Source organism: Podarcis gaigeae (genome assembly GCF_964106915.1).
Source record: "Podarcis gaigeae genome assembly, chromosome: 16".
NCBI classification, from domain to species: domain Eukaryota; kingdom Metazoa; phylum Chordata; class Lepidosauria; order Squamata; family Lacertidae; genus Podarcis; species Podarcis gaigeae.
In genome coordinates this window covers 16066229-16082428 of record NC_139693.1, presented here as the reverse complement: position 1 = coordinate 16082428, position 16200 = coordinate 16066229, and the positions used below count along the sequence as shown (strand labels likewise).

At 49.3% G+C, this 16200-nt stretch overlaps 1 protein-coding gene across 1 annotated transcript; it reads left to right on the top strand.

Moving 5' to 3' along the window:
• The first annotated feature begins 7 nt into the window (after positions 1–7).
• Positions 8–15196, top strand: EEF1G (eukaryotic translation elongation factor 1 gamma). Its single transcript, XM_083716504.1, has 10 exons — positions 8–140; positions 1878–2036; positions 3343–3406; positions 4019–4161; positions 5201–5344; positions 7713–7842; positions 9495–9681; positions 13561–13733; positions 13853–13977; positions 14863–15196. The coding sequence occupies exons 1-10, from the start codon at positions 126–128 to the stop codon at positions 15019–15021; spliced, it is 1299 nt and encodes a 432-aa protein (XP_083572630.1). The 5' UTR covers positions 8–125; the 3' UTR covers positions 15022–15196.
• The last annotated feature ends 1004 nt before the right edge of the window (positions 15197–16200 follow it).

Below are 16200 nucleotides of genomic sequence, written 5' to 3'. Positions count from 1 at the left end.
GACGCACTATAAGAGAGGGGGCGGGGCGTGCGTGGACTTGTCGTCGCGCTCGCTGGATAGGCCGCGTTCCGACTCGCTTTACGGCCGCCTCGCGCGACGCTCCTCCTTTTCCTTTCCTCGCTAAGATGGCGGCGGCCGGGGTGAGCTCGCGTTTACACCTGGGGGCCCCTCGCAATCCGTTTGCATCCGACTTTGGGGGCAGCATTTGGGCGCCGGGAGTGGGGCACATAGAAAAAATGACCCTAGCCAGTTGTTTTGGGGGGGATATTGCTGGGGAGAGGCGGTTGGGGTAGGAGGAGAGGGGCAGGAAGGGCCGAGGTGGGAGTGTCAGGGATACTTTCTTTCCTCCCCTCCCCAATTCTAATGTCATTCGGTTCAGGCTGCCTCTCTGGGGTGGCTAGACTGTGCCAGGGAGCCACATGGGAGATTTATGAACCTCGCCGTGGGAAGGCTATTGGTCTATCTAACTCAGTATTGCTTACACTGACTGGCAGCCGTGGCTCTCGAGCGTTTCAGTCTGGTCTCTCCCAGCCCTAAATGGAGATGCTGGGGCTTGATTTGCATGCAAGGCAGATTCTCTTACACTAAGCTGCGGCCCTTCCCCATAAATTGATGCCCCTGGTGTGTTTGTAAAGGCATTGGTAATGTTTCCATGCTGTTTCTTATTTATGGGGTGCAGGAGTGTTAAAGGGACTTCGTGTGTGCTGGAATCACTGCCTGCCATTGATCCTCTGTGTGTAGGGGCAGTCTACTGCAGAATAGCAGGCAATTTGGAGAGTGAACAAGTAGGATGGGGACTCTTGGTTTTCTGGCATTTCCTGGGGTCATCCCTGGCTGCTGCTGAGAAATGTAAACTAGTGGGACTCTTAGACAACCTAAAGAGCAATAGCTCAGTGATTCTTAGCCATGGTGGGGCAGTGAAACCTCCATGTTTAGCAGCAGTCTATGCTGAAGAAGGGAGACTCTTGCTTCTGGCTGTCTGGTGATGGGAAAAGAAAGCTGGATTAAATCTAGATCTGGTCTGAGGCCTTGATTAGGTGTGTCAGAGGAGAGGTGGGCCTGGTGCCTTGCTGCACTGCTGGGGAGCGGTGGGAAATGGCTTGTGAAATGGGAGTGGGGGCTTGTGGGTTGGAAGTCTTGAGTGCAGAGCGGGATACAGGAGAAGGTGGGTAGCCTGCTTGGCGCTGAGTTAAGGGGCGTAGTTCAGGGGTAGAGCATCTTTGCATACAAAAGGTTGCAAGTTCAATCCTCAGCACCTTCAGGTATGGCTGGGAAAGACCCCTGGATAAGATCCTGGGGATTAGTTGCCAGTCAGGGTAGCAGAGTTGGATAGAGCAGTAACTTGACTTTACAAGGCTGATTCCTGTATAGTTGGAGTGGGTTTTTGTGAGGGGGAGACTAGTCTGATGGAAAAGCAGGCTGCAGTGCAACCTTTTGGAGACCCTGGAGGCTGCTCATTGGTGGGTGTGGCTCTGTGGTGGAGTGATTGTCTAGGAAGTAGTTTATATGGGCAGTGGGCAGGGTGTATACAAGAATAGAAGGCTGCTGAGGTTTCTAGTTCATAGTGATGAGATAGCATTATGCTGCGGGTGTGGTAACCTCAAGATTTCCTACAGTACTGCAGTGTCAGAGTTGCAGTGACTCAAGGCAGGAAATGATAGGTATGACGGCAGTGTAGGATACTACAACCGTAAGATCTTGTACGGTCAACTGTAAGCTGTTAAATCTCTGGTTCTAAAATAGCACCACTTGAAAATATATTTTGGGGGGGGGGGTGTTTCCAGAGAGCAGGAGCTGGTGTACTGTGCTAGGAATATCCTCTTGCAAATCAAAGCTCTGTTCTGCATTGTGTCTTACACTGATCCTTTGTTTCGCAGACTCTTTACACCTACCCCGAGAACTGGCGGGCGTTCAAAGCCCTCATAGCTGCCCAGTACAGTGGCGCCAAGATCAAGGTCCTCTCCACCCCACCACAGTTCCACTTTGGGCAGACCAACAAGACCCCGGAGTTCCTGAAGAAATTCCCAGCTGGGAAGGTGAGTGACTGGCCCCACTTGGGCTGATGTCTTCCAGCTGCCTCTCCTTGCTGAGAGTCAGTGAAAGGGGAGCTGCCTATGAGCCTGCTGGGTCACCTTGGCTTGTTCCCAGTTTGCCAGGAGGTGACTGTGCATAGTGGCAAAGGTATTCTAGATATGCCTGGTAAAAACATCAGCACCCCTACATCAGAACTGCCTCCACAATCAGAGACAGCAATGCTTCTGAATGCCAGTCGCAGGAAACCACAGGAGGGGAGAGGGCTCTTGTGCTCTGGAACTGCTTGTGGGCTTCCCGTAAGAGGCATCTGGTTGGCCATCATAAGAACAGGGTGCTGAGCCAGATGGACCCAGCAAGCTCTTTGTTATGTTCTTAACATGTATATTCTGCAAATAAGTTGGCAATTACTGTAAGCCTGAGAAACACACTGTGTCCTGTGGGCAGGCAGGAGAGGGAGGAAGGACAATGCTCTCTCCATCCCTCCTCACTTGGTCTGCAGGGAATTCCTCCTTAGGTATGACAACTCAGCAAGTGTTGCATTTATATAATGTATTGGCCTGAATATAAGCAGCACTTCTTTCCAAATTCTGACTGTGAAAAGTTAAAAGTGCAGCTTATATTCTTGACCACACAATATCGCTGCTGAAACAGCTGCCCATGATGGTCGTTGGGAGTGCAGGGCAACGGCGCCCATCCACCTCCCCCAAGCCGCTGAATTTTAAAGGTGTGGCTTATATTTGGGTACGGCTTATATTTGGACCAATATGGTAAATACATTTACTACAGTGTTTATATAGTCATGTGGAGCATATTGTTACACCCAGATGTTTGTTTGGCACAATCCTCAAGAGCTGCCACTCTGTTCTGGGTGAGGAGTCACAATCCTGAAAGTCTCGCGGGGCTGGGAGAAACTGCGTGTTGAAAAGGTTGGGCTGAACTCTCCGAAACATGCTTGTTTTCTTATATGCAAGGAGTTGTGTTTTTGTAATAGGGAAGTATTCAGCCTCGCACCTGCGACAAGGTAGCCCCACCTCTTGACTTCTGGTTACAAACAGGGCCATTTGTACAATCCAGATTTGGTATTGCCATTGTACCACTTTTGGAGTGCTGTGCATGGATTTCTACATGCAGTAGTGATGTCAAATGTCAAGCTATAATTTTATGCGTATTTTGCAAGCATCCAAGAGTGGGGTTGAATTGGTCTTGGCAGGGGGGCACTAGCTGGCTTCCTAGCGTTGTGGGTGCTTCAAATGGGACCTTTGCATTTGACCAGCCAGTGGCTTGAGAGAGGCTGTTTTTCTTCCATAGGTTCCAGCCTTCGAAGGGGACGATGGATTCTGTGTGTTTGAGAGCAACGCCATTGCACACTACGGTAAGCCCAGTCACCTCTGTCTGCTTCTGATAACTTAATAGAAAGTGGGAGCAGGGTTTGTGGGCATTGAACCAAGAATTCCTTGGTTGGGGACTCCTGTGCAAGGCAGAAGGTTTGAGGTTGGTTGACTGCTGGTGGCAGGTGCAAGGGAACTGTGGGTGGCCTGGGGCAACTGCCAGTTCTTGTTATGCCACCTTCCCTCGCTGTCCTGAGTTTTGCACTTGCTCACTCTTCCAAATGCCTCACCTGCTTTCTTAAGAACTACAGATGAGATTCTGAATACAGCAGCCTAGAGGCTGTCCTTGAGAGGCCCCTGTGACCCTTCTCTCTTACCCTCCTTCTCCCTGGTCATCCTTTTGCAGACAGGTCAACATCTTTTGTTTGACTTTCGGAAGCTGAGTTTAAAACTCCTCTGGTTGTTTTGTTTCTGATTTACTTTATCCTGGCTATTATAGTTTCATTTTTTTTTTATTACAATTGGTGGCTTTAGTCTTTGCCTTGGGGAAAATGCACAGAAAGGCAGAACAAGAGTCTGATGGATAAGATGGAGGTAGCCATGGGGTGGGGAGACGGGTCTTTGCCCTTGCAGTAATAGTTGCTTTCCTCCTCCAGTCAGTAACGAGGAGCTGCGAGGACCCACCAAGGAGGCAGCTGCCCAGGTCATCCAGTGGGTGAGCTTTGCGGACAGCGACATTGTCCCTCCTGCCAGCACGTGGGTCTTCCCCACGCTGGGCATCATGCATTACAACAAACAGGTGAGTGCTGGACGTAGGTGAAGCTGCCTGTGCACAGTCAGGCCATTGGCTCACCTGGTGCAGCGTTGGGAAGGCTCTGGCCCTGCAGGTTTTGCTGGACAATAACTCCCATCATCCCTGGCTGCTGGGGCTTCTGGAAACTGGCATCCCAACAGCATCTCAAGGGCCCCTGCAGGTTCCCCTTGCTCTAGTTCTGTGAGGTTTCTAGCCAGTTATTTCCCAGCTATAAGGGTAGTTCTCCTGGACCACACCTACCTTTCCTGTGCCAGGTGTCATATTATGTCAGGCAACAAAAAAGTTCAAGCCACAGCTGCAAAGGAAGTGTCAGATGTGACAAGAAGAAGTACTACATTGGCAGAGCCAACTTAGACTGCACCCTCGATTCTTCCTTTGCAACCCCAGTTTGCACTGTCATGTGATTGGCAGGCAGCATGCCCCACCTACCCATTGACATGGGCCACAGAAGGTTGGCTGTGTCTCAACAGGCCCTGTTGATGTATCCATTTCTCTACCTTGCCCTGATCGAGCCACAACACGTTCTGCAGGCCAGATGGCTTCTTTGAATCCCACAAGTAGCCTGCTGCTATTTCTCCTCCCCTTGACAACTGGTACTCAGTGGTGGTAAACTGCCCCTGAATCCAGAGGCCCCATTTAGCTGTCGTGCATACTAGCAAGCTAGACTCCTCTGCTTGAGAGGTCTTTTAAACTGGAGGTGCTGTGGATTGAACTCAGGGGTCTTACATGTGCTATGCATGTCCTTGAACACTAGGCAGGTGTTCTTCATTCATGTGGAGCTGGATGGACAGGACAGGCACTTAAAAATAGAAGATGCACTCCACATCTTATTTCAGAGTTGCGTATTTAATTTGTTCATGTTAAATGTACTTTGCAGTGGGTCTATTTTCCTGGGGTTTTTATCCTTTTTGTTGTCTTCTGAGTGCACTAACTCAATCTTTTATTCAGGGTTGTTTTGGCTGCAGCAGATTCTGCTGTCCCTTCAGGATTTCTTTCTAAATTGTGCATCCCCCTCTCTCCCCAGGCTACAGAGTATGCCAAGGAGGAAGTGAAGCGGATTCTGGCCCTCCTCGATGCCCATTTGAAGACCAGGACATTCCTGGTGGGGGAATGCATCACACTGGCTGACATCACGATTGTCTGCACACTTCTCTGGCTTTATAAGCAGGTGAGTTCCTGAGAGCTGGCTGAGGAGCACAGGACAGAAGCGTCTGGGCATGGTGGTAAACATATTTCCTGGCACGATAAACCTATGTGCTATTTGCTCCTAGTAGGTATTGGGGAGGGGCAGCAAGGTTCCACTTCTCTGGCCAGTTGCAACTCCGGAGAGTAATTGAAGCTTGTGGGGGCCAGATTAGCAGTTCTGCCTTCTGGGGCAAAACGTGCCCAGGGCAAGGAGTCCTCTGGCGGCAGGGTTGGAAACAGCACCTCTTCTGAACCAGGGGTAACCACGGAAGAAGCAGTGCAGAGCTGAGGTGGGTCGAGACCTGATTGCAGGGGGCGAAGTGTCCTATCCTCACCGTTTGGCAGGTTGCATGCTTTGAACAAGGCTGTTAAGAGCAGTTTGGATAGAAAAGAGTGTAGAAAAACATGGAAGGAGCAGGCTTTTGGGTCTGCTGTGATGGAACTCAAATGTCAAGAGAAGAAAAACCCAGATTATGCTCCAGAGTTGCTCGATGAGCCTTATGCAATATGTAAAACATCTCCCTTCATAATCCTACTTCTGTTAGGTGTGGGGAGGCTCACGTTCTCTGCCACCATCCCTTTTCTCTGGCATGGCCATGAGGGGGAGGGCTTTCACTTCCACATTTAAACTGTCAAGAAGTCCCTGTTTTATCCAAAACAATGGTTTGTTCAAACAAGTTGGGATCACAACCAGTGGTTTGACCATGATTGAGTTGAACCAAACCATGGCTCAGACTGCCAAATTCCCCAAGGTTGGCTGCAGTGGGCAACTGGTTAGTATAAAACAGAGTGGATTTGATTTAAATCACTAGTCAGTAAGACTTGATATAATTTTTTAAAAAACAGAAAGACTCATTCTTGCTGGTATAATCTTAATATTTACAATCAGATGAAGGTTTCATTTTTGGAAAAATAAATTTTCAGAGTAGTTTTACAGTTATATCAAGAATTACTGATTTGGTTATACTATTAGAAATACATAGATAGATAATTATGAAATTATTGTGCGGTTTAATAAGTTAACTGTTTATATTTCAACAACTTTTCTGCTGTACTTTATTGGAAGGAGAAAACAAATCATTTCCTTAATAACAATTTTAAATAATTTATTGAACTAAAACAATAACATTATAGCATATGTATCCATGTTTGGTAATTGATGTGGTTAAACAATTTTTTAAAAACTTAGTCTGAGTTTTAGCACATATGAAAAACTTAAAACAAATCCTTATTTCCTGATGAATAGCCTTTGGGCTATAATGTAACTTAAATAGAAAGCTATCTTTAGAAAGATTTTTCCTCCAAAAGCATTTTATTTTAAAAATCCTATTTTTTTATTTAAAAAACATTGATTTTTATCCACCCTGGTTTAAAAGTGAAAGCTTCTAACCTTCTTTAAACTGATGGAAATGAAGGGGAAACATGGTAATGTCTCCAGTTAGCTCAGGGGTCTGCAACCTTTAAGACAAAAAGAGCCACTTGGACCCATTTCCGAAGAAGAAAAAAAACTGGGAGCCGCAAAACCATTGCGACATTTAAAACAAATATATCTCCAGAGCCGCGATCTGACAGCGGGTGGGAAGGTGACGTCGGGACAGTGCGTGACTAACGCACGCACCGCCCCCATGCGACGTCACAGCCAGTACAGCGCCCGTCACAGTGGGGAGTGTCAGGGCGCACAATGCGCCTCCTCCCCTCGCTAGTATCCGCCCCGGAGCCGCGGCAAAGGTGTAAAAGAGCCACATGCGGCTCCGGAGCCGCGGGTTGCAGACCCCTGAGTTAGCTGAAGAACTGTCTCACGCTGATGTAAGATGGAGCAGGCTTGCTCCCTGTTGCTCCAAAGGGCAGAACTGGAAGAGGTTGGTGGAGACAGCAGGGAAGCAGATGTCACCTGCAGGTTTGGGAAAGCTGCAGCAGTGGGACAGAGTCTGCCTCAGGGGGGCTCTCCGTTGGAGGTGTTTAAGCTAAGGCTGAGGCCACAAATAAGGGATGCTGTAGTTCAGCCTTTCTCAACCTGTGGGTCCCCAGATGTTGTTGGACTACAACTCCTATCACCCCTAGCTAGCAGGGCCAGAGCTCAGGGATGATGGGAGTTGTAGTCCAACAACATCTGGGGACCCACAGGTTGAGAACCGCTGCGTGTAGTTGCATCTTTCATTGAACACAGGGTTGGGCTAGGTGATGTCTGATCCTCCTTGTTGTCATGTGAAGCCTACGGTTTATTCACACAAGCTGCAGACCATTCGTGTTTAATCCAGAAGTCACGGTCTTATGCAACCTGCCTAGCCCAGACCAAACGGCGGGGGAGATGAGCATGTGCCACTCAGTCTGGTTCTCCTTGCTGTCTTCAGGTTTTGGAGCCGTCCTTCCGCCAGCCGTACGAAAACGTCAACCGCTGGTTTGTGACCTGCATAAACCAGCCTCAGTTCAAGGCTGTCTTGGGAGAGGTGAAGCTGTGTGAGAAGATGGCACAGTTTGATGGTAAGGGAACTAAAGGCCTCTACTTAAATTCATATTTTGTTTTTAAAAATGCCTTTAAATAGTTTGTGAATTGTCCTTGCTAAAAAGTGGTGATTTATAAATTTAAAGAAATGTGCTCTGTGAGAACTGGTGCCCTGTATTGGGCAGTCCTTGCCCTCTCTGGTTCTCTTCCTTGTGCTATAGAAATGAGACACAGGTGCAGAAAGATGACATCTCTCCCCTATACCATCTGTCCTCCTTCTGGAAAGTGGGGTGGTTCAGAAACTAAGACCTTCTTTACTCTTCTCCCAAGGAAGGGGCATGGTCTGCCTTACTGTGTTTCTCTGCTGGCAGCAGCATATGCTTAATCACAAGTGACTGTTCTTAAAAAGCTCACCAGTGTTATCTACAGATTCAGCTACCTGATCTTAGACAAATCAACCCAGCTTGGCTTCTTAAACCATTAATCCACCTTCCATCCTTATGCTTTTTCAGATCTGCTGACTTGGCACCTCTGCGGCCTTAGGAATTAATGAAATCTGCTTGCTGAAATAGATTAAAATAAGTCTTGAGCAGAGTAGAAAACTAGAAGGTGCTTTTGAAAAACTTGGTGCTGTTTGGCTTGGCAGCCACAAATTTATGACCGGCCTACCCAAAGAAATTGCTTGGAATTAACAACAGAGTTGCCATTTGTACGTACCAATGTGCTGGCTTATTTTTATTTATTTATTTCCTAAAAAATTTATAATACTTGATGGCTAAGGAACCCCCCCCCCAAAGAGCAGTTCATGAAAATAATAAAGCAATAAAATTATCAGTAGACACTTAGAAACAGCTATTTAAAGCATTTGAAAATTAAAATCTTCAGTAAGTGTGAAACACCAGATACCTAAGTATCTAGGCAGGTTTGCCTAAGCAAAAAGGAACAGTCGTACCTTGGAAGTCGAACGGAATCCATTCAGGAAGTCCAACTTCCAAAACGTTTGGAAACCAGACCTGCAGCCAATCGGAAGCAGTGGAAGCCCCATCAGACAGGGGAAGGGTTTGAAGAACGTTCAGAAACCAGAACGCTCACTTCCAGGTTTTGATCGTTTGGGAGCTGATTTGTTCAGGAGCCAAGACTTCCAAGGTACAACTGCATTTAGCTGCTTTCCGAAAAAAGTTCAAAGAAGCCTGACTGATGTTAATAGGCAGGGAGTTCCAAATTGTGGGTGCAAAATGGGCATTATGTGTCCCCCGTAACAGTGTCAGTTTTGCAGCTGCAGGTGGCTGAGTGGGCATATATGGGGTAAGGCGCTCTCGCAGGTAAACCGGTCCCAAGTTGTTCAGGGCTTCATATACTAATAGTAACACCTTGAACTTGGCCCAGTAGCATACTGGCAATGAGCGCAGGTTTCTTGAGCCCAGGTGCATGCAGACAGGGTCTCACCCCTGTCAGCAATCATGCATTCCAGCTGCAGCTTTTCCATATCAAGTGTGCGTGAAGCCCCACACTGAGTGCAATGCAGTAGTCCCTTCTTGGAAGTAAGTAGCTTGGCATGGGTGTGGCCAACCTGTGGCTCTCCAAATGTTGGGACTGCATTTCCCATACTCCCAGATGATTGGCTGGGGTCAACATATGACATTGCCCCCACCCCACAAACCTTTTTCCTCCTTATTCCCTCTCTGTGCAGCCAAGAAGTTTGCCGAGAACCAGCCCAAGAAGGAGGTGCCCAAGAAGGAGAAGCAGCCCAAGGAGGACAAGAAGTCGGAGAAGAAAGAGGAGAAGAAGCCCGAGCCCGAGGAGGAGATGGACGAGTGCGATGAGGCCTTGGCCTCCGAGCCCAAATCCAAAGACCCCTTTGCTCACCTCCCCAAAAGGTGAGGCCCTGCTCGGGGTGGCGGTGATGGACAATCCTCAGGACAATCCTCTCTTTCTGCCTTGGGACAATCCTCTGTTTCTGGATAGCTAGAAAAAGTCCATGTGCCAGATAGGACTGGGCGATGACTGGTTTTCAGTATTGTGATATATCACCAGCTAAACATTGTTATATATTGATATATCACAATATCTGAAACAAGGAAGGAACCGTGCAGAGGTGAACAGGACAGTGTCCTGGCAACTGCTACTACTTTGGGGCTTGCCTACTGATGAAACTGAGTGTGTAATGATTGAGAATATTGTCATTTATCTGTTTTAGACTCCTATTGCAATGTTTAGCAGGTGATATTGAGAGGGTTAGCTTGTGATAACATTGCAATGTTTAGCTGGTGAGTTGTCCTGATGTTGAAAGCCAGATATCGCCTAGCCGTTACACACATTGTGATTTGTGATATTTTGCCAGCTGAAATATTATGAAACAGTTCTCATGATGTGTACTTCAAACCATTTTTGCATGTTATATTGATATATCGCTCAGCCCTAGTGCCAGAGAATTGGGGGGGCGTGTGTTGTACAAGCTTGGAGGCCACTTAGCAAATCAGTTCTGAGTCCCTTCCACCCTAAACCCCCCTCCCCCAGAAAATCCCAGCTTGTGATATTGGGGAAGTCCCAGAGTTGTGCAAGGCACCAGGTCTCCCTTCTCCCAACCACTTGATATTTTATTCTGCCATTTTGGAGGCTCCTCAAATTTTCCCATGCGTTGTTCAAGTGGTTCTGCCTCTGAAATAAGGTCTAGAAGTTTTCCTTTAAAAAAAAAAAAGCTGTGTTCTAGCCAAGCTTTTGTTCCTGGACTGTTCCTAAGTCCGGTGACTGACCCTTGTTTTATGGGTGGTGTCAGAAGACATTCAGGGCTGGCTGCCATTGGCATAGGCCTTCTGTTCAGAATCCACCTCTCAATTACTTGCAGGGAGTGCCGGGCGGCATCCCAGGGTGTGCAGCCCTTACAGGCTCCCTGTGTGCAGCTTGCTTGGAGTGAGATGGGATAGGGAAGGTTCTCTGTTGGGGAAGGTTGAGGTGCCCTTTCCTGAATGACCCCCTGCTGCCTCCCAGGTGGTGAGGGTCCAGTTCTGGGCATGCAAGCTGTCCCCCAGAACCCTGGCAGGGGGAGAGCAGTGTGCAGGCAAAGACCCCCCCCCCCAAACTCTGCAGGGATGGCTTTCCAAGCCAAAGGGGAGTGTGTAGCTTGCTGCATGCTTCCCTTCTGTTTCAAAGGCTGTGGGTGGGGTGCGAACCACGTACCTTATAATGCACAGGACAGTTGTTGGCCTTGGGAAAGGATAGTTCAGCTGCAGCAGGCTCTTGAGTTAATAGTAGATGGTTCTGTGGGAAGGATCCTGGCCAGCAGTATTTTCAGGTGGTCTACACAGTGGACCTTGTGAAGAAGGGCAAGGTACTGTAGGGCTTGGCAAATGGACTTGCTTCTCTCCTTTCATGTGGGGCTTGGCCAAGCACAGCAGCTCACATTCTGTCCAAAAGCAGTAAATGAAAGACAACTTAGGAGATCTGCTCATTCAGGGAGAAAAATTACTGAAATGGGCTCACCGCTGCACTATATGTATATATGCCTGCTACATTTCAAGTGCAAAACCAGTGGAACTGGAGGGCAAGCATATGCTCAGAACTTTGCACAGCATCAGCCCAGGGCAGAATCCTCTCCTGGCCTCTCCACTCCCCCAAGCTTCCCTTGTTTCCCTAGCTGCCCTTGTTAGACACTTAGGAGTCCAGACGTGGGCAGAAAGTAAATCGCCCTACAGCAAGTGTTTCTGAATCCCAGTTGCTTAATAGTGGCTTAACAGCGGCTGTAAGAAAATAGCCTGCCCCCTAAAATTACAAGCTTAACTTGCACACTTGTTTAAAATCTCCTGGTTCACCCACTAGGGGGCAGCCCATAGCTGTGCTTTGGCTGTCCCACATCCCATGCCCTGCCGCGTGCTAGGGCTGCTTTTGTGCTTTGCCCCAGCCAGGCCGAGCCCACATTCCCTGCTTGGGAGGAAGAAACACTGGGCAGCGGCAAGGAGCCTTACTTCTTGGGTGGTTCGCCAACCTGGTGCCCTCCACATGTTTGGGGCTGCAACACCCCTGTCAGCTGCAGCTCTTGGAATGGCTGGGAGGCTGAATAGCTCTAGCAGCAGAGTGTAAAGCGAAAGTGTTAAAACTTTAAAGCGTGAAAGAGCAAAACAAGTTGGGGTTAGAAAACTGGGTTTGGCTTGGCTCCGGAAGATGGGAAGGGCCGTAGCTCAGAAGCAGAGCACCTGCCTTGAGTGCAGAAGGTCCCAGCTTCAATCCCTAGCACCTCCAGATAGGATTGGGAGAGACTCCCTGGCTGAAATCCTGGAGAGCTGCTGCCAGTCAGTGTAGACGCTATTGAGCTAGATGGTCTTGACCATGTAAGGCTGCCTTCTATGTTCAAATGTATGTTGTTCACCCTCAAGCATCCGGCAGAGGAGGCCTGTCCAGTCTTGGGTTGGGTGGGACAGCCAACTCTCCCCCCCCACCCCCATGTAAAACATGTTCCCCTGCCGAGCTGTATTCAGAGCATGGTGTGTTTCTACAAGAGGAATCACACCGCTAATATTGGCCTTGATGCAACACTGCAGCTGTTACCAACACAAACCATCCTCTGAGCCAATATACTCTTAAACAGTAGCTGACTTGTTTTTGGAAGCCCCCCTCCCCTACCCCATGTGTTCTGTATCAGGCGTAATTAATAGCGTTCATCATTCTGAAGGCAGATGGGTCATAATACCACTTGAGTTTTGGTTTGGGTTTTTTCATCCACGCGATCCCTCCCTTCTCCCCAAAAACAGGTTTTTCTAGATTTTCGGCTGGCTTTTCTCTTCTGCAGTGAGTGTGAACTTGGATGTGGGTGGGCTGCTGTTTGGGATCAGCGTCTTAGGGACCCAGTCACCCAGTGGGCTTCTACAGAATTTCTGCCTGTTTTGCTAAGATACCCCCACCCCTGAACCCGTGATGAACACACAAAAGTGGACGACTTTCTGGAAAAAGCTGTGGCAATGTCTATCGAACAAGGTTAGCAGCCACACCTTGTGGTCTCCCACTTTAGGACAGTCACCTTTCCTACAGCAGCTGCTCACCTGTGCCCCTCCCTCTATTCTTCTTGTGCAGAATGATGGATTGACTACTGTTCTTTCTACGCACAATTGCCTTTAGAGACTGGGGCTTTTAATTCCCCTGCCAGGCTGCTTATTGGGATGTCAACTGCATTTTGCATCAGTTAGCTCCTTTATTTCCAGGCTCATTTCAGAGTGCTGCTGCTAACGTTTCAGAAGTGCAAAATGCTTTGGGATGGGGTTTGTTTGGAGGCCTGTGGGCTGCCTGGACCTGGAGGTCTGCCTCAAGAGATCCTGCTGCTGCTTGTCGTTAAGCAAGTCAAGTTGTCAGAGAACCAAAGATGGGGCTTTTTCAGTTGGGTGTCCCCTGCCAGCGCACACACAGAGGTAGAATTCCCTCCCCTAAAACTCCATTTGGCCCACTTCTCTTGTGGTATCAAAGTAAGCCTTAAAAGCATCGCTTTAATTTAGCAAGAGTAGGTTCACTCTGTGCGGCAGAGGCTGAGTGGTGTCTTCGGGGAAGGGCTGTGGCTCAGTGCCTGACCATGGGCTCTGCATGCAGAAGGACCCCCCAGGGTCAGTCCCTGCCTGCATCTCCAGGTATTGCTTGCTGGGGGAGGCCCTTGTCTGAAGCCCTGGAGAGCTGCTGCTGCCACCCAGTGCAGGCAATACTGATCCAGATGCGCCTCTGGTCCAACCCGAGGTAACGCAGCTCCCTACGACCCTTTCCTGTCCTCTTCCCTTCAGCTCCTTCGTCATGGACGAGTTCAAGAGGAAGTACTCCAACGAGGACACCCTGACGGTGGCAATACCCCACTTCTGGGAGCATTTCGACAAGGAGGGTTGGTCCATCTGGTATGCAGAGTATCGCTTCCCCGAGGAGCTCGCTCAGACCTTCATGAGCTGCAACCTCATCACAGGTAAGCCTGCCGTGACTCCAGTCGCCGCCACCTCCATTGTTTTCTGGGCTGGCGACCTCTGAGCTGGGCCAGACAGTCAAGTGACCTCTTTGTCCCCCCCCCCTTTTCTTTCCTGGCAGGCATGTTCCAGCGCCTAGACAAGCTGCGCAAGAACGCCTTTGCTTCTGTCATCCTCTTTGGCACCAACAATGCCAGCTGCATCTCTGGCATCTGGGTCTTCCGTGGGCAGGAGCTAGCCTTCCCGGTGAGTTTGCACCTCAGGGAGACCTGTGAGGAACCGGACCTCTTGGGAGAGCTGAGCTTGACAGCTTCCCTAGCTATTTATCTCGCAGGAGGGTCAGGGAAACGCAGCATTGCCATTAGCCGTTCTCACTGCAGCTCAGACAGATGGCTCCTCATTGGATCTTTAGTCAGACGCACCTAGGCTAGATTTATGTTGCTCTTCCACAAGCAAGGAGCCACGATAGATCGATCAAGTGGGCATCCATGCCAGGAGCACTTTACAGCAGCCTTTGCCAACCTGTGCTCGCTGGGGGCTGATGGGAGTTGTAGTCCAACAACACCTGGAAGGAAGAAAAAGTGTGAAGCTATGCACACCTTAGCAACAGCCAACTCTGGTTGTCCCTCCACAGCTGACATGGGCCTCTCACCCACCGCCTCTTGCCACATTGTAGTTTGCCTGGCCACAAGCCGGTGGAACTGCAAACTGCAGCGTGACGACCCTGCAGCATTTTTATTATACGTAAGAAAAGCAGAATACCATTGTAAACTGACTTCTGATCACAATGGTCATATCTAATGGAGAATATATTTTGCCAACCTGGTGCCGCCCTGATAGTTTGGACTGCGACTCGCATAAACCCTGACATATGGATCATACTTGCTGGGGCTGATGGGAGTTGTAGTCCAGAAACAACTTGGAGGGCACCAGGTTGGCGTAAGCAGCCTTAACAAGATTCAGTGCCAGTGTTTAAATATTTAAAGGTGATTACCACTTTGGGCTTCAGCAGCCGAGCCTGAGCTGCCCTTACAGTTAACAAGTGAAGCAGGGAGGGAGGCGGCCCCTTTATTTCTCTCTCCCCCCCCCCCACTGCCCATCCTGACTCTGCTCCCTCCGTGTCTCCTTCAGCTGAGCCCCGACTGGCAGGTGGATTACGAATCCTACACTTGGCGGAAGCTGGACCCGGAGAGCGAGGAGTGCAAGACGATGGTGAAGGAGTATTTCCTGTGGGAGGGCGAGTTCAAGCACGTCGGCAAAGCCTTCAACCAGGGAAAGATCTTCAAGTGATGCGGCCAGAGAGCTGGCGAGGGGGGCGGGACTGTTCCCAAAACCATGGACCTAAGGAAGGGCGTCGTAGTCTCCAAAGGAGCGGTGAGAGCTCCCGCCACCGTTAGAAACAACTCAGCAGGGAGAGACGTCGTGACATTCAAAGACGCGAATTAAAAACCCGAGTGTGCTAGTAGCTTCAGTGTCCGGTCTGTGCTTGGGGGGGGGGGGGCTGTGGAAGGCCTCAGTGCCAGGAGGAGGAGGAGGGGACAACGTTTCCTTTTGTGCTCCTCAAGGGGGTTACAGATAGTAGTTTGGCTTACAAGGCAACCTCTTTCTACACTCCACGGCATGGCCCTTGCCCCTGGCTGCTTCCAGCTCCCCTAGAATATGCCTGCCAGATAGAGGGGCCCCCTGATTTGTCCTGGGGTGGAGAAAGGTCAGAAACCAGTGAAAATTTCTCGCTTTACTTTTTCTCCATTAGCACAAGTTGGGAGCAGGCCCTGTTGCTCCTTTGAGTCGTCTTGCAAAACTCAAGAGGGCCGGAGAGAAATCAATGTACAATTTTAAACATAAGAAAAATGGAATCATTAAATCACTATATTTAAATAGGATGGGGGAAGTCTAGCTGGTTTGCATTTTAAGAATGCCTACGTGAGCAGTTCTTTAACCCCTGGGGAAACAGATGTGTTTGCCTTGTGCCTAAGGGATAAAGAGATGGGGGTCTCCGTAGGGAAGGCTTTCCGAAGGCAAGGAAAAACACAGATCTGTTTCTGGAACAGAACTAGATCTTGGGGACAATCCAGTGCAGCCGAATGTTGGAATATTGGGGATGGATAAAAGGAAGGGCTTCTTCACGAAGCTATGGAACTCCCTGCCACAGGAGGCATTGATGGCCACCCACATGGGTGGCTTTAAAAGAGGATCAGAAAAATTCATGGTGGAAGAGAAGGCTATCGATGACTACTTGCCGCAGTGGCTGGGCTCCACCTCCACGGTTGGAGGCATCAATGCTTCTGCGTTCCAGTTGCTGGAAACCACAGGACGGGAGAGTGCTTGGGTTCTCCTTGCAGGTTTTCTATGATGGAAGAATCTGGCCAGTCATTTTGAGAACAGGATGCTGGACTAGATGGGCCACTGGCCCGATCCATCAAGGCTCTTAAGTCCTTGAAATGGGGAGGGGCGGGTGGAAGTGGCACC